This window comes from Jatropha curcas, chromosome 2 (genome assembly GCF_041381405.1).
Source record: "Jatropha curcas cultivar XTBG-Jc1 chromosome 2, XTBG_Jcur_1.0, whole genome shotgun sequence".
NCBI classification, from domain to species: domain Eukaryota; kingdom Viridiplantae; phylum Streptophyta; class Magnoliopsida; order Malpighiales; family Euphorbiaceae; genus Jatropha; species Jatropha curcas.
The window spans coordinates 29,660,973-29,685,027 of record NC_143152.1 but is presented as its reverse complement, the minus strand read 5'-3'; the positions used below and the strand labels follow the sequence as shown (position 1 = coordinate 29,685,027).

At 35.4% G+C, this 24,055-nt stretch overlaps 6 protein-coding genes across 12 annotated transcripts; 3 read left to right on the top strand and 3 right to left on the bottom strand.

Annotated features, from left to right (window-relative positions):
- Positions 1–501: 501 nt before the first annotated feature.
- Positions 502–2,971, top strand: LOC105632539 (Ribosomal protein L3 family protein). Its single transcript, XM_012214936.4, has 2 exons — positions 502–1,199; positions 2,565–2,971. Exons 1-2 carry the CDS (start codon positions 572–574, stop codon positions 2,852–2,854), a joined length of 918 nt encoding a protein of 305 aa, XP_012070326.1. The 5' UTR covers positions 502–571; the 3' UTR covers positions 2,855–2,971.
- A 688-nt stretch (positions 2,972–3,659) lies between these two features.
- On the bottom strand, positions 3,660–9,581 carry LOC105632537 (chromo domain-containing protein LHP1). 6 transcript variants are annotated; one of them, XM_037636602.2, is made up of 7 exons: positions 9,036–9,581; positions 8,757–8,782; positions 8,500–8,586; positions 8,249–8,340; positions 7,579–8,167; positions 5,052–5,112; positions 4,358–4,949 (listed from the first exon to the last, which is right to left on the bottom strand). In XM_037636602.2, the coding sequence occupies exons 1-7, from the start codon at positions 9,351–9,353 to the stop codon at positions 4,908–4,910; spliced, it is 1,215 nt and encodes a 404-aa protein (XP_037492530.1). In that variant the 5' UTR covers positions 9,354–9,581; the 3' UTR covers positions 4,358–4,907. The 6 variants fall into 6 exon arrangements, with proteins under 6 accessions (XP_089573668.1, XP_089573667.1, XP_037492530.1 ...); XM_037636601.2 differs by having other exon boundaries at positions 8,249–8,355; positions 9,036–9,580; XM_037636600.2 differs by having other exon boundaries at positions 7,579–8,340; positions 9,036–9,580.
- Positions 9,582–10,492: 911 nt separating this feature from the next.
- Positions 10,493–15,595, bottom strand: SIG2 (RNApolymerase sigma subunit 2). 2 transcript variants are annotated; one of them, XM_037636615.2, is made up of 8 exons: positions 15,460–15,595; positions 15,203–15,359; positions 13,815–13,996; positions 12,621–13,220; positions 11,667–11,897; positions 11,434–11,574; positions 11,048–11,248; positions 10,493–10,959 (listed from the first exon to the last, which is right to left on the bottom strand). In XM_037636615.2, exons 2-8 carry the CDS (start codon positions 15,297–15,299, stop codon positions 10,678–10,680), a joined length of 1,734 nt encoding a protein of 577 aa, XP_037492543.1. In that variant the 5' UTR covers positions 15,300–15,359; positions 15,460–15,595; the 3' UTR covers positions 10,493–10,677. The 2 variants fall into 2 exon arrangements, with proteins under 2 accessions (XP_037492543.1, XP_012070322.1); XM_012214932.4 differs by having other exon boundaries at positions 15,203–15,564.
- A 576-nt stretch (positions 15,596–16,171) lies between these two features.
- LOC105632535 (SWIB/MDM2 domain superfamily protein) lies at positions 16,172–17,746 on the top strand. The gene is made up of 2 exons (XM_012214931.4): positions 16,172–16,537; positions 17,419–17,746. The coding sequence occupies exons 1-2, from the start codon at positions 16,259–16,261 to the stop codon at positions 17,542–17,544; spliced, it is 405 nt and encodes a 134-aa protein (XP_012070321.1). The 5' UTR covers positions 16,172–16,258; the 3' UTR covers positions 17,545–17,746.
- Positions 17,747–18,095: 349 nt separating this feature from the next.
- On the bottom strand, positions 18,096–20,540 carry LOC105632534 (alpha/beta-Hydrolases superfamily protein). Its single transcript, XM_012214930.4, has 7 exons — positions 20,323–20,540; positions 20,039–20,211; positions 19,917–19,969; positions 19,329–19,443; positions 19,030–19,152; positions 18,524–18,677; positions 18,096–18,425 (listed from the first exon to the last, which is right to left on the bottom strand). The coding sequence occupies exons 1-7, from the start codon at positions 20,422–20,424 to the stop codon at positions 18,240–18,242; spliced, it is 906 nt and encodes a 301-aa protein (XP_012070320.1). The 5' UTR covers positions 20,425–20,540; the 3' UTR covers positions 18,096–18,239.
- A 153-nt stretch (positions 20,541–20,693) lies between these two features.
- On the top strand, positions 20,694–23,741 carry LOC105632533 (tRNA (guanine-N-7) methyltransferase). Its single transcript, XM_012214929.4, is given in 9 exon segments — positions 20,694–20,944; positions 21,048–21,104; positions 21,253–21,328; positions 22,495–22,574; positions 22,712–22,761; positions 22,850–22,934; positions 23,008–23,106; positions 23,234–23,455; positions 23,458–23,741. Coding segments are annotated over 9 exon segments (966 nt in total). The 5' UTR covers positions 20,694–20,731; the 3' UTR covers positions 23,542–23,741.
- Positions 23,742–24,055: the final 314 nt, after the last annotated feature.

The following is a 24,055-nucleotide window of genomic DNA, read 5'->3' as shown; positions in this document are numbered from 1 at the left end:
TACTTGAAATCAGTAGGACCAAATGCTTCATTGACAGCCATCTGAATGAAACTGTGGGTGAATGATTTGCTTTCCATTTTTAAAATTAAAGTTTTCTAAAATTAAAACGTTTTTTTTTTTTTTTTTGTTATAAAATAAAACATATTTAACCTTTTTTTTAAAAAGAAAAATAGCAAATTCATCAACATACAAAGCATCAACAATGAGATAGAATGGAGTTAATTGCTTAGGAGATGAGCTAACTGGATTCGCTATTTAACTTATTTTAAGAATAAATATGGAAAATTTTCTTCAAGCCAAAAATTAGCATCGTTCAGTTTGTTTGAAAGGATTATAAATTTGCTAAAGCAAATGAAATTGAGATGACTTTTTGGCCGTGTGTATTTATATAGGCAGCGTATCAGAATGCCTCGCTTATTTGGTTATACACTTTACCGTGGAATGCAACACACAAGATTCCGGACTCTCCCTAAGGCTTAATTAAGGATAAGAGAAGGGGAAATGGGAAAAACCGTTCCTTTGGCCTCTCTCTGCTCTATCTCCTCTCTGTTTTCCTCTCTCTTTCTATCAAATGAGAGTAAGTACCTTCAAAACCCAATTCCCAAGTCAAATCATAAAGATGCCAATCTCAGCTGTTTCGCCATTGAATCATTGCTATTGCACTGCGTCACTTGTTAAAACCAGAACCCCTACCACTTCCCTAAAATGCAATTTCCTTTCACCTGTCACAAAAAACCCACTTCTTTCCCGCTCCAAAAACCAACTGAGTTACACCACTTGCACTAATAGAAGCAAGAAATTTGGCCTCACCATCGTTGCAATGAGCTTTGAAGCTGGAATTGGTGTGATGGGGACTAAACTTGGTATGATGAGTTACTTTGAGCCTGATGGAACAGTTGTGCCAGTAACTGTAGTTGGGTTTCGAGAAGGAAACATTATAACGCAAATTAAGTCTCAGTCCACCGACGGGTATGATGCAGTTCAGGTGGGTTATAGAAGGGTTAGGGATAAAAAGCTGACAAAGCCTGAACTGGGTCATTTGGAGAAGGCTGGCGTTATACCCATGAGGCATTTGCAGGAGTTTAGGCTGCAGAGTATTGATGGGTTTGAGACTGGGCAAAAATTGGTCTTTGAGGAGATTTTTAAGGAGGGGGACCTTGTTGACGTCTCCGGGACAACCATTGGCAAAGGGTTTCAAGGTTTGATCTTTTTTCACTCTTGATTTGTTTGTTTATTTATGTTTGGCTTTCTTGGTGTTTGTTTGTTTTATTGTGTGGAATGCTTTGTCATGCTGGGGATTATTGGTGAATATGATAGCAACTGAGCTCTTAATTTTTTTTTAAATTATTTTCTTTCATTTTTGAGAAAGAATACTGAGAATTGCTTAAAAGGTATATCTGTTGCTGTTTTTTTGTAAGATATTGAAAGCAATAGATTCTTATTGATGAGGAGCTAAAAAGTTTGAGGATTTCAGGGAAATGTTAAGAGTTCAGATCAATTGTTTATGCTTGATTTTTTTTTTTTTTTTTTTTTCTTTTTGATGACAATATCGTGTGGATTATTTTGATATGGTTTCTGTTTCTTTCGTAGCATTTTCATGAAGATATTTATTTCTATCCTCAACAGCTTTAGCATCTTTGATCAATTTGAATAAAACTGTAATGTGTTTCTATGTATAGTTTCAATACCTGCATTATAAAACTGCTGCACTTCATCGATGGGTAGTCCTAATCCAAGAATTTCTATCTTTTATATGCATAAGCATAGATGTGCATAATCTTGTCCCTAACAATGACAGCAAGTGGGTTTGGGAGCCATGTTGCTTGTGTTACAATGGTAGGAAAAAAAACTTGGCACTAGGTCTGAATATCCTGTGTCAGAACCATGAAGCTGATTTGATGAGAGAGTGTCCTCGAAAATAAGCATTTTGGTGTTAATTGATGGAGTTTGATACTAATCTAATGATCTTATGGCAAGATATTAAATGACAACAATATAAATAGAAGGAAAAAATGTGTGTGAAAATTCCAGTTGATGAAATAGCTGTTCCACAGCATCTCTGCAACCTGCATCTTATCACTTGCAAGGCTTTCCAATGAAGTAACGAGCAAGGCTTCATTGATGCTCTCCCAAATGAACCCCTTTTACCTGATTTAATTAATTCAGTAATCCTCTAAGAATTGCCGACAGCTATAGGATGTCGGCATATGTATATACATATTTGCTTGGAAAAAGCCAAGTGAAGTGCATACATTCACTTTATGGTAGCATTCAATTCATCAGTTAAAATGTGCTGTTGCCATGAGCTTGCAATGTCAAAATGGACCTACATCCATTAGCGTGTGATATCATAATTTGTCATGAGTTCATTTAGGATCGTTATTTTTGGTGTTGCTTTTCTTTGTATTATAACTTATGTTTTCTTCATATTCTTTTGGTTCAGTGGTCTATTTCATATTCTCTTGTTAATTTGAGTAGAGTGCTTCTGTTGTATGGATAATTTAGAACTCAGTACACAGTGGTGGTGCCTGATTCCCTGCTTTTGTTTTCACAATCACTTGCAGGTGGAATTAAGAGGCACAATTTTAAAAGGGGTCCAATGAGTCATGGTTCCAAGAGTCATAGAGCACTGGGATCAATTGGTGCTGGAACAACACCTGGTCGTGTATACAAGGGGAAGAAGATGCCTGGTCGAATGGGTGGAACAAAAAGAAAGATAAGAAAGCTCAAGATTGTTAAAATTGATAATGATCTTCGTGTAGTGATGATCAAAGGTGCTGTCCCTGGCAAACCAGGAAATCTTCTACGTATAGCACCAGCTAAGATTGTTGGTGTAAACATACCAAAGAGCTAGATCTAATGTTATTGTTTTGTTTTGCATAACAATTTGTTGACAAATTCCCCGCGTTGCTAGTTCTTTTTTCAAATTCGTGATCTTAAATTTTATTAACATCATATCTTGTTCCTTCAATATTTTCCTTCAAATGCTTCAACTGTGTTTCTGAAAGATTTTGGGGATTTTTTTTATGAAAAAAAAACATTGCCTTCCCCAAATTTTAGACAATTACTGCTGAATGATGTATGAGAGGATTGTCCTGTACATGCAATGAACATATCTCGTTATAATGAGAAATCCACCATTATCTGAGTTTGAGTAAAATATAACAAGAAGCCTTTCTTTTGTGCTTTGTAGTCAAAAGGATTTATATAGTTATTATCAAGTCACTTTAACATTTTTATCAAATAAAAAAAAGGACTAAAAACAAATCATAATCAAAAAATTCTTATGATGTAGACTGAATAATAATGGATAAGAATCATGTTTTTTTTTTTTTTACTAGCATATGTATATGTTAAAATGTACAAGGATGACAGACATTAATCCCAACATAGTTAAAAAGGCAATGTCCATTGCAAGTTATGGTCTAACTAATTCTGCAGTCTCTTTTTATTTTTACTGAATGGGGCATTTGTCTTGAGATATATGTACATGTTTCTATTATGAAATTTCCTTTCTATCCTAAACTGTAACTTCTTAAATAATTCTACGCAAATATTAAAAATCCTTAAAACCTGGTCTTAAGACACCATTTCCTATGGCTTTTGGTGGGTGGACATAAGACTATATTGCAAGGAATAGAAAAAAACAACGCAAACACTTTAAAGAAAGTAATCTTCTCACCATATATTATACAAAATAAAGAAGAGCACAACTAAAAGTAATGTTCCCAAACCATATCCATCAGCATCAGAGCCAGAGCTAACAGCTTGGTACCCTGAAGCAAAACATGTGCCAAATCTAGGACATGATGCAGAAATCAAGTGGACAAGAACTATCAGTAGAAGAGGAAGCACCACAGCGAAAGAAAACGCAACATCTTCACCACCTGCTTGCCATTGAAACAGAGGCAACACATATTCCATAAGAGTCATCAACATAGGACCAAATACAATCAAACCTAAAGCTCCCACCATTAGTGATGGTACTAATGGTGATGGCCCTCTATTCCCCATTGTTGTTTTGCTCTCTCCTGCTTAACTCAGTAAAACAAGCACAGAACCTTCTTCAGGTATAGGAAACAGTAAGAAAGTTGTTAGTTGAAATTAGAGATGACAATTCTGATTCATCACTGTTGCTTTGTATAAATTAGTTGACCTGCGGGAATGCCTTTATATGAAAAGTTAACCTGCTTCAATTCATTATATTATATTATATTATATATATATATATATATATATAAAACAAAGGATTAGATTCAAAGCCAACCATAACAAACAAATTCCATAACTAAAGAAAAGAAAGGTCGGCGAACTAAAATGACGCCATAAAGCATCTCAATTTAGATATCAATGAATATAATAGAAATGAAAATGACATTTTTTCTTTTTTCAATATCTTCAGAAACAGTATCCACTATCCAATAGTAATACAAACGAAAAAGAGTATGACATTCAGGCATCATCCGTTGTTTATATCTAGACATTTTCCAGAAGTACGTTGCTATAGGAAAAATCTACCAATCTCCCAAGAATATCATACCGTCTCTCATGAAAAAAAGATGCAAACTCCAAACAGGATGCACTGTGAGCCTACAAATTTCAGACACAAGAGAGGTTGGAACAAACGATGCTATTCATCGGAAATGACAGAGGTACAGCACCGGACAAGTTCTAATTGTCACGAGTTCTAACAGCCGCGAGTACAAAATATTTAATAATACAAGAGTACAGGGGTGAGATACAGACGACTGGCCTACAGCTATATCACTAGCTTTAATTTACTGAATAAAACAGCATTAATCATCTTACACTATCTCCTGGAACTATAGAATTACAACTGTACACCAGCAAAAAGTACAATCGAGTAGATGAGGATATACTAACTCTCCCTCTAAATCTCCACCTAGTCATGTAGTGTACTTGAGATGTTGCTCGTAAAAGTCGATCAACTGCCACCAAAGAAAGGATAGTAAACATAACAATAATAGTTATGAAAGACTTGTTCATATATTCACTTGAATTTCTGAGGTTATTAATGGATTGATCAATACCAGAAGTGGATTGTTATCCTTGAGAAACCGGTTATCTACCATGACTTCCTTCCCATCAGACCTATCAAGCAGGAAACCATACAAGATTATTCAGCGAGATGAACTTCTAACAGACAAAACCAAAATAACAGCGTCCTTGCATAAAATTATATCTCAATGCTCCCACTTCTGTGCTCCCCTTTTACATAAGCAAATGCATAGAGATCGTATGGATGTAGGATATATATGATAAACTTATCCTTGGACGTCTTTGTAGTCCTGATGAATTAAATATTCAAGTATTTGAAGTGTCAATCAGATATGTGGTTCATATATTGACAAAGGGCATTTGGTTGTTGCTGTATATGGCTGGATTGCAGCCAGGAACAAAGACAAGGACAAATACTGCAGAAATTCCAGTGTCAATGTCTAAGGGTGTTGAGGCCCCTTTGAAAGCTATGGTGGGGAGAATGGGGCATTATAATTCAATAGGATCTTAAGGGTGTAATGGGATACAAAGAAGTGATAAATCAAAATTCCCAACTCATGACATCCACATGCTATGTGCAGGTTTGATATATTATGATGGAGCACAATGGAAATAAGGAATGGAATGGAATAAACTCTTCATTTATGCTATTGCCTTCTAGCTTAATTACAAAATTTCCCTGCATATGCCAACCCAAGTCATCACTGCACTAAACTTAAGAAGAAAGAAAGAAGAAGTACATGATATATGGAGAAGTCAGTTTGGGCAGAAGTGCCTAGTAGCATTTAAATAAATCTGCAGTGGACCTCAGTTTTATTTTAGTTTTGGACTTCTGATTAATTTATAATATCCAATTACTAGAAAGAAATCATTAAGTAAGAAGGGAGAGAGATCTTAGGAAGTGAGCTGGAATTGGAAGGAAGTTAGGCCTTCTATAAGGTGATGGACAAGCATTTGTAATCTTCACTGAGGAATCTTTCTTTGCAGACTGTCACTTCATTAGAGCTTTTAGAGAAAACAAAAGACTACTGATGTTTTCTAGAAAGATAAAGATAGGAATACCAATGATCATAGACTTCTCCTAAAGCAGAAGGTGAGAGCATTATGAGCCTCAAAATGAAATATTATCCCCACACAAATTACCTAACCAATTGCAAACATATGAAAAATGTTAAAACTGTGAAAAAAAAATTAGCCTATTATTGTCCAAATAAGGACCTTCATCAACAACAACTAAACCTTAATCCCAAACCTTAAAAGCAACCATTTCATTTATAAAATATCCATCTCACTCCATCAAAAATCTGACCAGTCCCTTTTCTGAGATATGCCTAAAACACAATCCCGGACATTCAAAAAGATTAACCAATAATCTAAAGCATTAACAAATGTGAGATTAATTCTAATGAAGCAAATTATTTTTAACAGTCCCAACTGCTTTTCTTTTCATTTTCTATTTCATATCTTTTCTCCCCTATCACTTGAATATACATTTTTAAAAACAAAAGGACAATAAAAGAAATAAAACATAAGAAGAGAGAAAGAGAAATCATAGTACATAAAGATACACAACAACAGCACCAATTCATCCACAGTTACCACATTAACAATTAAGAGCTCATGTCCAAGCCATTCACTCATCTCCTTACACCAATTCCATGCCAACTAGCCAACAACTAAATAAATGATCAAAGCATCAGCTAAAAAAGAAAAAGAAAAGGGGATATAATAGGGAATATGACTAACAAAGATATGTAAAGCCAAGCTCTTAATACACTCTTTTAATGTTGCAGCTCCAAGAAGGCCTAGCTGATATTGGATTCTCAATTTAACATTCTTCACTCAGTCACAGAACTTACTACCCATAATTACCATCTTGAAGCCTTGAACTTCCTCACCACCTCCACAACAAATTCTGCTTCTTGAATTAAACTCAAAAACACATGAAGCCCCAGAGGCCCAGTTTATTAACATCTATTTAGCCCTCACCAGTGGACAAACCCATCAACAGCACGTGTAGATTGCCAAACTTCTCTCCAATTGTCCTCGATCTACTACTTTGACACAACATGGTATTACACCCACAAATAGTTCTCCTAAATTCTAAGACGCATACTTCATAGATGACTAATGTATCAGGAAAGACACGGTTGTACACACCAAAAGTGTGGTCATATATTATAAAGATCTAATACTACAAAATTCTTTATCATATGGATTAAGCATAGAAGCCTTAAAAGAACAGGCAAGGAAAGATATTTAACATAGATAGTTAGCCAGAAGCAGATTATAACATGTGCATATTCTTCATATTTATGGATTTCCTGAACACAAGAGAACAACTCCAACTAGATAGCGACTTGTTGGAGCAGTGTAAGTAACAGAAGAACAAATATGCCAGTAAAAGAAGCATAAGCATGTTAGGTTTAAAAAAAAGGGCACTCCTGTGTATAAGAATTCCACCATTTTAGGCTCTGGAAGGGCCTTACAATGCCCACAAAATTATGCCCATTGCCCAATAAGACAAGATACTAAAAGCTGTGAGTTAAGATGACATACCTCAATGCCACAAAAGTTACCAATACTTCTTGAATGTTGTCCATTACAGAAGCTGAAAAGCCTATTGGCTTGAGGATCTTGGTAATGGTTTTCGAATTTTCACCCATTGGCTTGTAACTCGAATTAGTCCCGGCTAAATTCCCATTTTGAGTGCCCATATGTGCTTTTGCACCATCAGAGCCAACAGAGACATTGAATGGTGAAGATTGTAAGAAAAATGGTGAACTTTGTAAGCAAACGGATTCACACATGTCCAAGTCCTTTTTAAACCTCTTTACAGAACCAGACTTCCTTCTCTTAGCACCTGTGCGGCGACCATTCTGAATAGCATCTGCATAATCGACCTTGGGAAGCTCATTTGCAGAACCATCACCTCTTGAAGCATTCCCTTCTTGGAAATGTATGGCTATCTTTTCTGCATTTGCATCATTGGTGGGCACTGTTCCTCTCAGCTCACTAAGCTTTGGGTCATATTCATTATCCGCTTTCTTGTCAAAAGTTTGTTTAGAACCACCAGCATACCCATTCTCATCAGCTTTCTTGGCTGTTTTGACGTTGTTGACATCTCCATTGTTCTCCCCTTCATGACCTGAACCGATAGGTGGATCGGCGAGGCTCAGATTATTCAGAGGAGAGGAGGATAAAGGTTTATCTACTTTTATTTCAAAACCTGTTATGTTATAGCCAACAGAGGAACGAGGCTGCTTCTTCTTCGGCTGAATATGCGTACCCCCGTATTTTCGTTTCCTCTTTCTTGAAGATCTGCCTGATCGTAAGCTTGAAACCAAGGTGGCAAATGGAAAAAAAAAAAAAAAAAAAAAAAAGAAAACCAATTTTGAGTAAATAAGAAACTCTAAGTTTTTAGGCTCTGTACTTCATTTTTGCCAAAATTCAGGCAAATAGGAAAAGAAAGGAATTTACCTCTCCTCAAATGCATCAATAACATCAGAACAAGACTGCAAATTCTCTAAGGGCTCCCAGGTATTGGAAGTTTCTGGCCAGCCTCGCCTTTAAACCAATTAAAGTGGAATAACCAAGAGAGCATGAAAAATTGGATTAATATACCCTGATATTATTTCTAAAAAACTTTGATGTCAAGTAAAATCAATGTTAAAATAGAAAAGAGAAAATTCAATTAAAAAAATACAAAAAAAATGATGAAAAAAAGAGTTACTCACCATTTTATAAGATACTGGAGCTGACCCTATTGTTGTGCAACATTCGAAGAGTGTGTTTGCAATGCACCATCAAGTGGTAGTAAAGAAAATTCAATTAACACCATCCAAACAATTAATAACAACAAAAATAAGATCATACCCAAGTAAAAACACCCATAACTTCCATTCCACATAATTAACTAGCAAATTTAAAACTAGCAATATATGAAGAGAAAGAGAATGCCATCAAACATACGAAGTTTGTGCAAGGGGAAAAGATGGAGAGAGAGGGAGACGGACCTTGCGGACTCGTTTTCGGCGAATAGCCTCGATTTCAAAGAAACCCTCATCGAGTTTAGGCCTCTCTTCTTCTTCTCCTTTCTCTTCCTCTTCATCTTCTTCTTCCTCTTCCTCTTCCTCTTGCTCTCCTTCACCTTCCTCTCGATTCTCCCCATTATTATCACCATCATCAATCACATCTTTTTCTCCCTCTTTCTCTTCCTCTGTAGCATTTCCTACTTGAGCGAGAACCACTGCCATGCTATTGTTACAGTCTTCCATGGCATCACTCAAGGGTGCCGTATTGGGGCTTGCGGCTGCCTTCCTCTTCCCTTTCATTTGGTCTGGAATATATAATATATATATATATTACGCTTCTTGGATTACAGAAACGAAAAAAGGAGAAATAAGAAAAGAAACAGTGCTTGCTTGCGATTGGCTAATGGAAACAGAGAAAGGGAGAGAGAGAGAGATAGCGAGAGCGGCAGTGGAGAGAAGAGAAAGAGTTGCTTTTGAGTCTGTGTACGGATTCCCAGTAGGAAAAACCAAATGTGACTCGGACCAGAAAGGAAAAACCCCTCCTTCTTAGTATATTTTTCTTTTATTCAATTTTTAAAGCTTTATTATTATTATTTAAAAACAAAATAAAAAAAATGAATTTCAACATATTTTAAATGAAAAAAAATATTAATAAGCTACATGATGAGTTTAGCAAAGTTTTATTTAGATTAATTAGACTATTATAGCCGTCAATTACTCTCTCTGTCCCATCAAAATCCATACAATTTCAAATTTTTTTAGCCCACTTCATTTGACATTTTAGAAAATTGAGGAGATTAATTATTCTTTTCAATTTTACTCTTATTTCTTACAATGTACACTAAATTATTATTAATTATTCATTTTTTTTTAAATTGAAGTTGTTTAATAATTTCTTTAGTTTTGTGTAATTTGAATTGTATCAACTTTGATTGATGGAGGGAGTACTAGTTTTGCATTGGAATTGAGGCAAAATCACCAAATGTAAAAGTAGAAATTTAATTTTAGTTTGTATTATCAATGCAACTGTTTAGACGTAAGCCATTTACTTGTTTAAAAAATAATAAAACACATGTAAATCATATTAATTCCAATTTTTAAGTGTTCCACCCTTTTGCTTGGTTTGCATAATAAAAATATGTAAGTTATATATCCTTTAAAAAATTAACTTGCATTAGATATTTTGAACCTTTGAAATTTTTAAATTCGAGATATAAATTGCACGTTGTTGATTATAGAATTCCTGAAAAGCTAAATCAGTAAAAATAAGGGATAAATTTATTTAATTAATTAATCTATGTTGTTTGGTTAAAGAAAAAAAATTTACACAATTCAAGTTTTAAAAATCGTTTCAACATCAACAACAAATCATTTAAATATTTGCAATTTCTAGAAATGGAAAACAATTTGCTGAAAGAAGGAAAAATTGCATTTGGTACTTGGAAAAATAGAAAATACTTGATTCAAAAATTTTTGTTCCTATGCACAACTATGCTCTAAAATTCTGAAAAAGAATACAGAGCAGACATTTCAATTGCTGGAGAAAGAAAATTGAAGAAATAAATACAAGAGCCTCAGGCAAGTTAGTTAGCTCTTAAGCACTGTAATTTCTAAGTCATGTAGCTTATGCAACCAAGTACTGCTTCAACTGTTTGGTCCTTTTCTTCTTCTTTAGTTTTCGAAACGCACTCGACTCGATTTGTCGAATTCTCTCCCTGCTCACGCCCATTATCTCTCCAATCTCTTGCAATGTTTTTATCCTTCCGTCCTCCAATCCGAATCTCCATCTGATGACTTGATTCTCCCTGGGACTGAGACTGTCCAGCACCTTCTCCAGGTCCTGCTTCATAAATTGCTTCATTAGCAGATCTTCTGCTGTTTCTGCATCAGGATCTGCAATTATTTCCTGCAGATAAGATGAATGAACTGTTAAGCAAACTAATAAATTCAAAGATAAAATTATAAGATGCTAAACCAAAAGTGTAATGACAGACCGAAGGTTTAAGATCCATGTTGATCCCAATCTTCTGGTCAAGAGATCTCGGAGCTTTTGGAGTTAGTAGTACAGCACTAAGCCTCTTCATTGAAAGCCCAGTTGCCTCTGCAACTTCTTCATCATCAGGATATCGTCCATTTTCACTATATAACTGTTTTCTAGCCTCCTTCACTCTGTAAGTAGCCTCCACCATGTGAAACTGTAAATCCAGAACATTTCAAACAAAAAGGTTCAAATATAACTCATTTAGTTCAACAATAACTTCATGATTCGTAGTGTTACTGGCAAGAAACGTAAAAGCCATCTATTCAATTTTAAACCACAACAGCAGAAGACCTGATTTAGTCAGAGATAAACACAACACGATGGTGAAGTAAAACTTACCGGTAAGCGAATTGTCCGAGATTGATCAGAGAGAGACTTACGGACTGCCTGCTTGATCCACCAATGAGCGTAAGTTGAGAATTTGAAACCTTTCGAAGCATCAAACTTTTCTGCACCTCTTACAAGGCCTCGGCATCCTTCCTGTGAGTCAAAACTAAATTTCAGATACCACAAGCATAATAGGCAACGGATTTCAGCTTGACTTTTTTGGCCATAAACAAAGCAATAAATACCTGAACAAGATCTTGCAGATTCATCCCAGCTCCCTGATAATTTTTAGCAATTGAAATAACAAGCCGAATGTTGGATTTTATCATTCTGTCTTTGCAAGATATACCATAATTTAAACGTGTCCTTAAAGTTTTTTGATCTACTCCAGCGGCAGCAGCCCACTGTTGAAAGGTGGGCTGACCTCCACAACGCTCTGCAAGCTCCTCGTGGAGCCTTTCAAGTTTCAGCAAGTCCTGAATTACATGACAAAAAGATGATATATTAGAGACCTGTGAAGATTGAACGGAAAACTAGGAAAAAAACATACTTGAAAAAGTTGAATTTTAAAATACAAGAATAACCTTCTTTTGCTTCCTTCTAAATATAGAGGGGAAACGCTTCTAATATTTATCTACTTTATAGCTGACTGCGCAAATTGCCAACATTAAGATTCTTGTCACAGGCAGCTTATATAATTAAAATACTTCTTATATGACCGAAAGAACAAATTTTCCAATAAAACTGTTAACAAAACTTCAAATAAAAAAAGGAAGTCATGCAGGAGATGTGAACCTTCCAGAAAAAAATAAAAAATAAAAACAGGCTTCACATTGTGAAAACCTTACTTTCATAAATTGACTGTCTAAAGAAGCATCAGAAAAATCGATAACCCAGCTAGGTCTCATTGCAAATTATTTAACATTTCACTAATATGGACTGCTCGGATATAGGCATAACATGGTCTTCAAACCACCGGAAGCAATCAACTGTAGGTACAAGTTTATAAAATCGAGATAGGCCAGCACACAAGTTTAGAATCCTCACAAAGGATTTAATATATATATAGACACATACACACGTCATCTATGTCTACCATAAAAGGGGAAAAGGATGTGATAACAAGACAAAAAAAAAAAAAAAAACGCGAAGGACATGTTTCCTTCAGTAACAATGGCATTAGCAATTTGTAACCTCACCTGTATTCCCTCTGACAATTCCAATTCTTCAGTAGCAGTGAGAAGCTTAGAAGTGCTCGTTGTTCCTCTCAGGTAGCGCAATGGATCAGAGTAGTCCACTTCCTGTAAAGGACCACGCTTTTTCTTGCTAGTGGAACCAGACTTCCAAGACATTACATTTGCAGCAGCCTTTTCAGCTGCCCGTGTTCGTCTTTCTTTTCTTTCAGTTTGGCGCCTCGATCTCACAGCTATACCCTCAGAAAGCTGTTTCTGAAGAAGTTCAAGCTCTTCATGAGTTGGCTCTAAATGATCAGATTCTTTTGTAGGATGCTGCATGGGATGTTCTTCTCTTGATCCGGTTTCAGCTGTTACAGAATCGCCTATAATACGAGCTCGATCTGTTTCTGTAAACTGAGGCCATCTAGAAGAGACATCAGCTATGGATGGAATTTCAAGTTTACTTTCCGCTTCAGAAGAAGGGAAACTCTTAACCAAAATGGCTGCATCCTTAGCAACCTTTGCGGCAGCTCTTGCAAGAGCAACTGCTTCAGCAGCAGCTGCAGCAATTACAGCATCATCACCAGTAATAAGTGTTTCTGTAGCCAAAGTTGATCCAAAGGTCTGCACAAACATCCAAAAACAATAAATCATAACAACCTTAACGAAAAATTCATCATAGATTTAAGTCAGAAAAGAATGTGCATCGCAAATAAATATAATAAAGATAGAGTTCCAAAAGTATGCCAGGTTGTGTTGTCCAGGATAAACTGGAAAACCAATATCAGAGACCATCAACAGTTTTAGAAAGAACAATACAAAAGTAAATAGAGTTTGGATTCTTATTAGGATATATGAATATTCAGAAAAATATACAGTAGCAATGGAGATAGCAAACAACGAAACAGAGGATACAGTTACCTGGCAGTTACCTGATGATCAAGGGCTCAAGTTTGAGCATTAAATGTTAAACAAAGATGACTGGAGAACCCTTTACTTAATGAAAATGAATACTTTATGCAATTGCAAATGAAAAAGGATGCTACTCAACTATTTAGAATTCAGCCATCCATTGTAACCACCATATCTAACATATGACCAATGTAGGCTTATTGCAGAAGAGTATATGATGAATGAGCATTGAGAAATGTTCCAAAAATTTTTCTATTTAAGATTAAGCCATGATTTATATTCATATCCAAAGAAAACAAGTCTCACCTCTTTGGGAGGACCAATTGAACCCACATATGTCCATGGACTATTTGCTACAAGTGAATCTGGATGAGCTTCAAAAGAAGGTAATCTCAGCTTCTCTAGATCAAGAACTGCAGTGGATGTTGAAGGTGATGTGGTGGACAAAATGCATTGTGCTCGGAAACAGACTGGCTCTCTACTCTTTGCTGTTTCAACAAAGCAATCGAAGTAAAGATAATGCTCAGGAGGGACACGACACGAAATCCTGAACAACATCAAAGGAAATAAAGCCCCAGTAGTTACTGGTCTCCATTCAATCAGTATTCCCTAAATGCCAACAATTGAAAAAATTTATGCCATTACGACTTAAAACCAGTTTCGGGTAACAATCTTCCACATACATGTAACAGCAATGTCAGAAGGGATGTGGATGCTAACAGTGAGTCGGCACCTAAACCGCATTGTGGTGGATTTAACCAGTAAGTAAGATTATTTGTTTTCTAAGAAAACACATCCCCTGAATAATTTGGAAACAGAGGTCAGTTAAGAGTAATCAGTTGGTTTCAGCCAGAAACAATATGTTTCCTATTGGAGAAAGATGCAACCATTATGATGGAGCACATATGGTCAGAAGTGGTGAGAGATCTGGTAGGTTGACAAAGAAATGTCGTTAAGGTAGTCTGATTTGCTATTCCCATAGCTGCTATGCCATGGCAGAGTAAAGAGCTAGTTTGATTTTTAATAAGAATAACTGTAGCACTAGCTCATGAAAAGCCAAAAATGCAGTTCACCCTCAACTACGTACATCAATTTTAATGGACATGCCACAGCTTTTAACCATATAACTTTTTGATGAAATAATAGCTGATACCATAAAGAAGTGGCCATAAATTTAAGGATTTTCAACAATTAAAATATCAGTTGATGCAGTTGAAAATAACTGAAATTTGGGTTATTTACCAAGGGAAGTTAAACTCATAAACCATAGCTCTCTCAATCTACAATATATCAACTATCCTAAAAATTTTAACAAGGTACGTAATATCACGCAACATTCACATAACCAAGACGTACTGATCATGAAAGCGAGGAGATCTGCAAAGTAATGGCACACAATATATCAAGCTAAGGACTTTTTATGGCATAAACGAATTCCATGAATTTTGTGTTCACCTCATACTTCGAAGTTTGGTACAAACACATTACTTCTGTAAATTCAATTTTATGGAATTCAACATAACTAAACCCATAGGAGTTGTGATTGAATATCAACCAATAAAATTGAATATCAACCAAAGAAAACAACAAGGCCCAGAAACAAAACACACCCACTTCAATAGGATTGAAATGAAGGCAATAGCGAGGAAATAACGGAAAATTGCAAGTCATAGAAGGAGACGGTATAAATTTACCAGACTGGCAAAAGTTAGAATTTTGAAGATAGTGAGTTCTGAAATGGATGGAGAAAGTGTCTGGTTGGCACTTAAACTGCGGCAGTAAACAAGACATCCTCCACTTCTTCTGCTACTAATAGTGTTTGTTTCTTTCTCATTCAATTCACTCTTTAATCTGCAAAATCCATAAAGAGGCCATAGCAATTGTTTGAACAAGCTTAAAGTTCGAAAGTTGCAAGGACACTACAGAGACAGGGGGGAGAGGCTGTGTTAACTGATAGTGTTGTGATAACATGAGCGGATAAGGGGAGCAAAGCAGTCCTGCCTGCCTGCGGATGAGAGAGAGACAGCTTTTTTCTTCTTCTTTTTTTTTTCCCTATTTTTGCAAGTAAATTGAGTTTTTTCTTTTTTGCCCTAACACGCATTTAATATTTTTTACTAAACTGAAAATATTATCTCTAGTACTAACTGTAAAATCAATTTCCATAAAAAAAGAATCTGTAAAACCAATTTTTTCAAGTGTATTTATTTGTTTTTAAATTATTAATTTTAGGATCAAAAGTCAATCTTGTTTCCATATATGATAAAAATAAGCTTTACTAGTTACTAGTTCCTTAAAAGAATATTAGTTTCCAAATTTTAATATTTAAATTTCACATTGATTTTTTTTATTCATTTAATTTTAAAAATGATTTTTATTGATTTTTGTTGGATTGTTATTCATAACGCTGTTACGGTATCACCATTCCAAATAAATAATTATCATTCGTTTCTATTTGGTCCTTTAAGATTCGATTAAAGAGGCCAGTGAGTTCTGCATTGGGCCTTAAACTAAGCCCAATATAGTTAAAGCTCTTAATATTCACGGGCTTGGGCTTTATTGTTTAAAGATGGCGTTTAGGGTCAATACGGTAGTTGCACGGTTTTTCTGTTGAACCCCAGGTGAGAGAGAGACACAAAACCCCACGCGAAAACCCTTTCAATTTAAGATCATTTTCAGTCGCCTTCATTTCCACTCTGTAAGTTACAAAACCTAGATACAAAAGAGAGAAAGCGAGCAAGGGGAAACCTACTATGTCATTTGCAACATCTAGGGTTTTCAAGGGTTGCAGAGCCCTCTTAGCCCCAGCTAAGTCTGCTGCCGCTGCAAAAACTTCTAGTGCAAAAACCGCCGCTACCAAGGCGGCACCAGCTAAGCCCAAGACAAAACCGGAAAAACCACTTCAGCCCGCTGGAATATTGAAGGTCACTCCTGTCTCCCCAGCTCTCCGCGACTTTCTGGGTGTTCCTGAATCTTCTCGCACTGATGCCGTCAAAAAGATCTGGATACACATCAAGCAAAATAACTTGCAGGTATTTTACTCCCTCGCTCCCTCTCTCTGATTTATGTGCGATTTTTTTTTTTTTTTTTTTTTTTTTTGCGTTAAACCCTAAGCCTTGTTAGTCAATGGGGTTTTAGCATTTCTGTACATACTTCTTATGGGTTTAATTTTATTCATGCTTTGTGCTATACATTTATAAACCCTAGGTATGGTTTTTTTCCCCTTTCATAATTTGCCTTTCGGCTCTTCTGCTTCATTAAAGTTTTACTATTTTGTGTATTTTTTGGGTAGTGGGGGAGGTTGTGGTAATTCAGACTTCAGTAGTTTTTTCTTCTTGCGGCTTTTGAATGTTGAATTTTGTTTATGGTGTTCAACCTTGCTCTGTTAATTTTTGAGTTTGGAAATGGTGCTTAATACCCTTCAAATTTATATATAATTTCAAAAAGAACTCGAGTTTTTATAGTTTGCCTGCAGTATATCTCAATAAACTACACTTGATTGAATTGTTAGTTTTTACCCACTGCCAGTTTGGCACCGACAGGTCATCCATCCCTTGAAGTAGATATGATGTTGAGATTATTTTAACTAAAACCCGTTTTGCATTTTACCAAAAAAAAAAAAAAAAAATACAACCTAATATATGTACGAATTGTTTAATAGTGCAGATTCGCTGTTTTAATTTTAGCTTCATGTGTTATGTTGTTTTAATTATAGCTTCATGTGTTATGTGATTTCATGTTATGGATGGACTGTGGATGCACGTGCATTGTTGATTTGTTTAATAAACTTTGATTTTGCTTGCTCTTCTATTAGCTATTAATTGCTGCATGTGTTGAGTTGGATGGTTTGAATGAGAAATGTTGATGTACTGTAATGCCATTTACTGAAATATAAGTGTGCTTTTATCCGCAGAACCCAACAAATAAGAAGGAGATCTTTTGTGATGAAAAGCTGAAGGCCATTTTTGATGGAAAAGAGAAGGTTGGATTTCTGGAGATAGGCAAGTTGTTAACCCGCCACTTTGTGAAGACTGGTTAACATGCGATGCCAATTGGATTTCTGGCTCGACCGTCTCTGGAGCAAGCTTTTAACTACGAATTTTCAATCCTTCAATGTGATGTTATGTTAATATCTGATTTTGTTTAAGAGCCAAGCTTCTATGTATCTTGTTGTGATTTGACAAATCTTTAGTTGGGACATGATGTGAAAATTGGCTAAGAAAAAAGGGTTGGAATTTCAACATGCTTTTTATTATTTCCTAAAGTTAACTTCATATGATATAATGATAATGTTTGCACCTGGCTGATTAACCATAAAATAGCGCTTTTTTCTTCAGAGAAGGAATTGAGCCTTGAAGGTGTAACACGATGGAAACTTGTTTTAACATGTCCATAGCACATATAATTTGTTTGTTCTACTTGATGTTAGTGGGGCAGTTTATTTAGAGCAGTTAAAACACGGGTACGAAATTCAAAAGAGAAGTGCGGAGATGCAACAGTTTCTGCTCTGATATTGTGAAGTATCAAAATGAATATTTCTGATAATGCTTTGGACTGCATTTGCATACACAAATAAACAAACAGGGAGAGTTGCAGAGGAAGAAATATAATAGCAGTTGTCAAAGAAAAAAAAAATTGTTTTAATGAATTAGACTTCAAAAGAATTCTGTATGCAACTTGTTTGCTTATGAATGCAATTTATCAATCTTCCAATTCTTAATGTGTCCAATAACTTCAGTTGAGGAGATGATGTATCCATTTCTCTACAATGGCAGGAGAACCATACCATGGTCTCTGCTCATCATCTGAACCAACTGGTGAGTGATAGACTCCATCCAAGCTAATGTTGAGTGCACCTTCAAGATGTGCAGACACCTCTGGCACCACTCCATCTCCCCATACATCTGCCTGCCCGCATACCTACACAATGCCACATTTCTTTAACTTCAACACAACTCATTAGTCGAACACTATTGTTTCCTTAGCAGCAAAAGCAATTGCTGACGACCTGGATTTACCTGTTTATATCCTTGCCCGACAAAGCGAGCACGAAAGTTAGATGTTGAATTGCTCCTGTCATTCACGAGAACAGCCTCCCCAGTCGGTTGGTCAGGAACAGCAGTACTAACTTCAGCATTTGCCTTCCCAAAAAAACGAGCCCCTTGAATATACCTGCAGTTTATGATAGCTATTGCGGATTATTAACTTACTATTACCTTTATACTTTGAGGCTGTAGGTATAATGAATTACACTGCAACATCTCTCACACATTCTACCATCTAACACCCCCAAACTCATCGGAAACCATATTTTTTACTGAAAGTTTTGGGATCTAATGAAAAATACATTCAATGAAAATTAAATTCTAGTGCTAATTTATCATTATGAACTAGCTCATTTTAGCCAAGGTTCCAAAAATTTCAGAGGAGAGAAACTTTACAAGGGAAACAAACCATTTTGAGAAGAATTCATGCTCAGTTAAGTTGAGACAAAAAAGCGAGAAGTTTCAGAATCTGGGATTACCTCCCTGCAATACATACATATTTCAACTGAGGATTATAAACAGCTTTTGCACAATGTTCCTCAACATAATAAAGGAGACCCCTTGTTTGATCAATAACCCCCGGCACTCCTTTTGGAGGTGGCCTGAAAAAAAATTACAAAATATAGACTAATAATCACTTCATTGGAAACTCAGCCATTACAAACATACTTGAAACATATTGTTCATACTTCATAGTTATCAAGAAATAGAAGCACAATTTCGAGAATCATTAGGAGGAATAAAAAATATAAAAATGAAGCTGAAACTGATGACCTACAAGTGGGGTGTACCAAGCGTCAATAGCAAAGAGATATCAGACAGCCCGAATTCTTCCATGTAGACGCGTGCAAGCCACCCTCCTGCCGAGTGGCCGATCAAGGACAAAGTTCCACCTAAATAGGATTTTTTCAAGTATTTTAGAATTTAGATAGAGCTAAGCTAGCATATATGCAGATAACTAGTCTTTCAGAGGGAGTATGAACTTAGCAGATTTCCAAGAAAGAAACACTATGTTACATATATAATGCATTTCTGTTGATGGCTCCTTTGGGACCGTCAATCAGAAACCTTCCCACAAATGAAAAAGCATTGGCCTATTATAAAGTTTGCTCTATATTAGAATAAGGAAGATTTTAATGAAAATGTTAGCTTTTAACTTTTCTGCTTTCTACATATGAACAAAAGCAATAACTTCACAGGAAAACTTTCTGTTCTCCCTCAAGTAAAATCACGATAGTAACTAAATATTGCAAGTAATTGAACTACCAGTCCTTATAGTCGTAGATGAGCTAAAACTAGACCGGTTTGATCATAAACACATACTTAACTTATGCATCAAATTGTAAGTAAAAGAAAAAGACCACACCTTGTGCCAACTCCTTTGCCTCATTGACTGCTTCTTGAATCCTCTTCATATACCTGCAAATAACTTTCATTTTAAATTAACACTAGAAAGAAATCAATAAGGGTTGAATTTTAATTCAGTACCAATCAAGAACGGGCCTAGGTTGGAGAGTTCCACGCCAGTAATTGGGGTCTACCAAACCAGCGGCATTCCTGAACCAGTCAAATCTTGACACCTTAGCAACAACCGTAGGCACCCCATATTCCTTCAGTGTCACTTCCAACTTCTGATAGTCTGCAGTGTTGTTCCCTAAACCCTAAAACAAATGCAATTAAATTATTTTCAATCCACTCTATCACTTGCAAATTGCAATACATTCAAAATACATAATAAATGCAAAAGAAAAAGTTAGAGATGAGCGAGCAACTGGAAGAATAACAGCTGGGCGGATAGTAGGGGAAGAAAAGGCAGAGGAAAAGGAGCAGTGGGTTCTGAAATGGAAATAAGACAAGGCAAGAGCCATGCCCATACAGCTTTAACGGTTGTTTTTGACAGTTGAGATGATAATACTGCAAGAAACTGGCACTTGCATGATGTGCACACTCTCACAGCCAGTAACTCCCTACCCTAAGGCTTGGTTGTGGACTTGTGGGGGGCATAAATATGATGAGTGAGTTATATGGGCCTTGTTGTTATAGAATTTTACCTTCACTATTGCTAAAGTTTCAATCTTTGGCCCATTAAGTAAGCCCCATTGCACAAAATATATTGCTAAAGTTTCTTCTTCAGTGAGGTTACAGTTCTATCAAGTTGCCGTTGCTGCTAATTCACCGCGCATGGCTGCTGCAGCAGCAAACCAATCTCTTTCATCTTTAATATTAAAATTACCATTCTCACCTTTCATTAGTAAGTCTACAACGTCTAGATATCATTCAAATTGCTGTTATAGGAACAGAATCAATGCATGTATCGGTGCCAAAGAACTTAGAAGCACTGACCTGGTTGCTATGGAGTATGCTGACCTTAACCTTAGTCATATCATTTCTGGGGTAATCCTATCTTCCATTATTATTATTATTATTATTATTATTATTATTGAGTACTTTGGTTTTCATGGGCATTGAAATTGTGGGTTGGTTTTTTTGATTGTAGGAACTGGGTCATGTTAGAGTCAGGCAGCATGTAAACCCTCTGAGTTCCTCTTTTTCTGTAAGTACGAGCTTGGTAATTAATGATATAATTAACTTATAATATGGTTTACTTGTTTGATTATGACTTCATTTTGTTAGTCGTAGTTCTTGTTGTTCCTGGGTTCATATTTAGAGGATGATTTTGCTTTAAAAATTTTGGTAGATAGGTGCCAGCGCGAATACCTGACTGGAAAGAAGTTTTCAGGGACCCAACCTTACCACTCATGGTGGATATTGGAAGCGGTATTTTCTCTTTTAATTGTATGTTTGCTATTATGTATATTTTACTTGTGATACTTTTGATTTGGGATAATATGAGCTATATTTGAATAGTTGCTATGATGACAGTAAAAAATGTAGAGAGATGAACAGAAACTAAGAATCTATTTCACTATTATTCTTTACATGCTACATTGTGGATGGATTGTGTTACGCTGTTTTAGACCTTTAGATTGGTTGCTAAACCTTATTTACCATTCAGGATATTTTTTTTCTTTGAATTCTTGAGGTGGAACATAAGCCTTTATTGCAGTCTGGTAAGCCTAAGGATGCTGGCTGTAACTGTGAGCAATTAACTTACTTCTCTTCGTGTTAAATATTTGATACCCTTATCAGTCCAATAGTGTGTTCCTAAGGTCGCATGAACCTCAATATCATTGTTGTTCAATATCTACTCTATAGCTTTTTGGGACGCTATGTGACAATTATTAGTTGATTCAATAACTTTTTCTGTGATTGACTTCCAATACAAGCATCGGTGTATGTTGTACCAATTGAATGGGAAACAAAGGTCTATATCTAATTAGAAGGATACTTTGTTGGCTTATCCACTAGCCTAGGGTGATTTATTCTTCAACTCTTGTTGCCAAAATAAATCAAAAGTTAAAGATTTTCTCAAGAAGGATGTTTCTCTTAGTTGGTCTCTTCAGTTGGCATCTTAGCATTCATATAGTAATGAGAATTTGTTTAGTTTAATGGAGCTATATACTAAATTTCTGGAGTTTAAACATAAAAAACCTAAAATGAAAGTTAAAATGAAAAATGATAATCAGACAGAATTACAGTCTATGGCATTGAGATTATGCTTGAGAATAGGTCACATTAATAGGAAAAATGATTGGATATTATGCCCATCTTGGATAGTTTTGGGTCAAATGCCTGCTCTGAGCACTTGTTTTTTGGTATTTGTAGTTAGCAGCACCGTAATTTGGTTCCTGCATTATATTTTGAAGAGAAAAACAATACGTGTTCAAGTAATATATGGCTGAAATTTGTCCTAATGTTTGCTCATTGTTAATGCTCACTTTTAGAGTTTTCTGTAATCTGTGAATTTATCACCTTTTTTAATTAGTTTCTGATTGTGACTTATCTCAAGTATTTTCCAACCTAACTATCAGTATAATTCATAGGAAGTGGCAGGTTTCTCATATGGCTTGCAAAAAGGAATCGAAATATAGGAAATTATTTGGGAATTGAAATACGGCAGAAAGTATGGAACTGAACTTCTTGTGACTTCTAATTCACTCAAATAATCTTTTGATCGTGAATGCGTATTTACTTAATTTTCTTATACTTCAACTTCAAAGTCTGACTTCTCTGTTTTGTTCTACTTTCTGACTGATGCAGCTGGTCAACCGTGCTGAACATTGGATAAAAGAGCTGGCTCTTGATAACCTGTAAGACTTTGATACAAAATTTTACTTGCCAAAGGTTAAAAAGGAAAAACAACGATGTTGATTGCTGTGTAATCTGATGATATTGCAGACATTTCCTCTTTGCAAATGCCACAGTTTCCTTCAGACAATTGGTTGTTGGATACCCCGGACCCTTGATGTTTGTTTCAATTTTGGTAAGTGCTATCGTTACATTGGATTATGTAATACTAAACTAAACCAACTATAATCCTTATAATCTTTGTGCAGTGCCCTGACCCTCATTTCAAAAAAAGGCATCATAAGCGAAGAGTTGTGCAGAAGCCATTAGTAGATTCTATCATCAACAATTTAGCGCCTGGAGGAAAGGTATGGGCTCCAAATATTCATTATTTAGAAAGGAGGCTAAGTGACTGACCTTTTAGTTTCTCACTTTCTTTGTACATCTTATAATGTACTCAGCTTTGTGGCTAATTATCGTTTCATACATGAACAGGTTTTTGTGCAGTCTGATGTGCTTGAGGTGGCCCTTGACATGAGGAATCAGTTCGATGCAGAATCAGATATGCTTCGACACATTGATGAAACTGACCTAAGCATGTTGTGTGACAAAGATGGATGGCTATTGAATAATCCAATGGGAATAAGGACTGAAAGAGAAATCCATGCAGAATTTGAAGGTGCAAAAATTTATAGAAGATTGTACCAAAAGCGGACTTCATAATAAGTAAGTTGTCTACTATTGATAGCTTTCAAGTTTGTGTGGCAGAGAGACTTGAAAGTTCTTTTCAAGCTCATGCTTAAGAAACTTTTGGAAATGTACTATAATTTAGAGATTAATTAGAGAGGGATTTTTTATTCACATTTTATTTTTCTTGTTGCATTTGCTGCCTGACGACTTGGCCATGAACTGAGCAAATGGAAACAAAAAATTTCAAATTCAAGTTATGTGAAATTTATTTTTATATTAATTATATATCATTAAATACCAAAATTTCGTTTTATATTACTATTTTCATTTTATAGTTTTCAATATAAAATTTTAATCTTCGCATTATTTCTATATGTTTATTTGAGTATGAAAATATATGTGTATATATATATTTATATATATATATATATATTGAATATGCATATTAATTCTGGAAAAAAAGAAATTTAGTATTTTTTTTTTTTTTCTACTCTCCAATATGGAATGAGAATCTAATCAAAGTCTCCATTTTCTTTATACAAGGGAATCTAATTCTATTAGATGGAGTAATAATAATAATCAGTTATTTAAAAGAGCCAAATAATAATCTTATAATATATAGCAAAT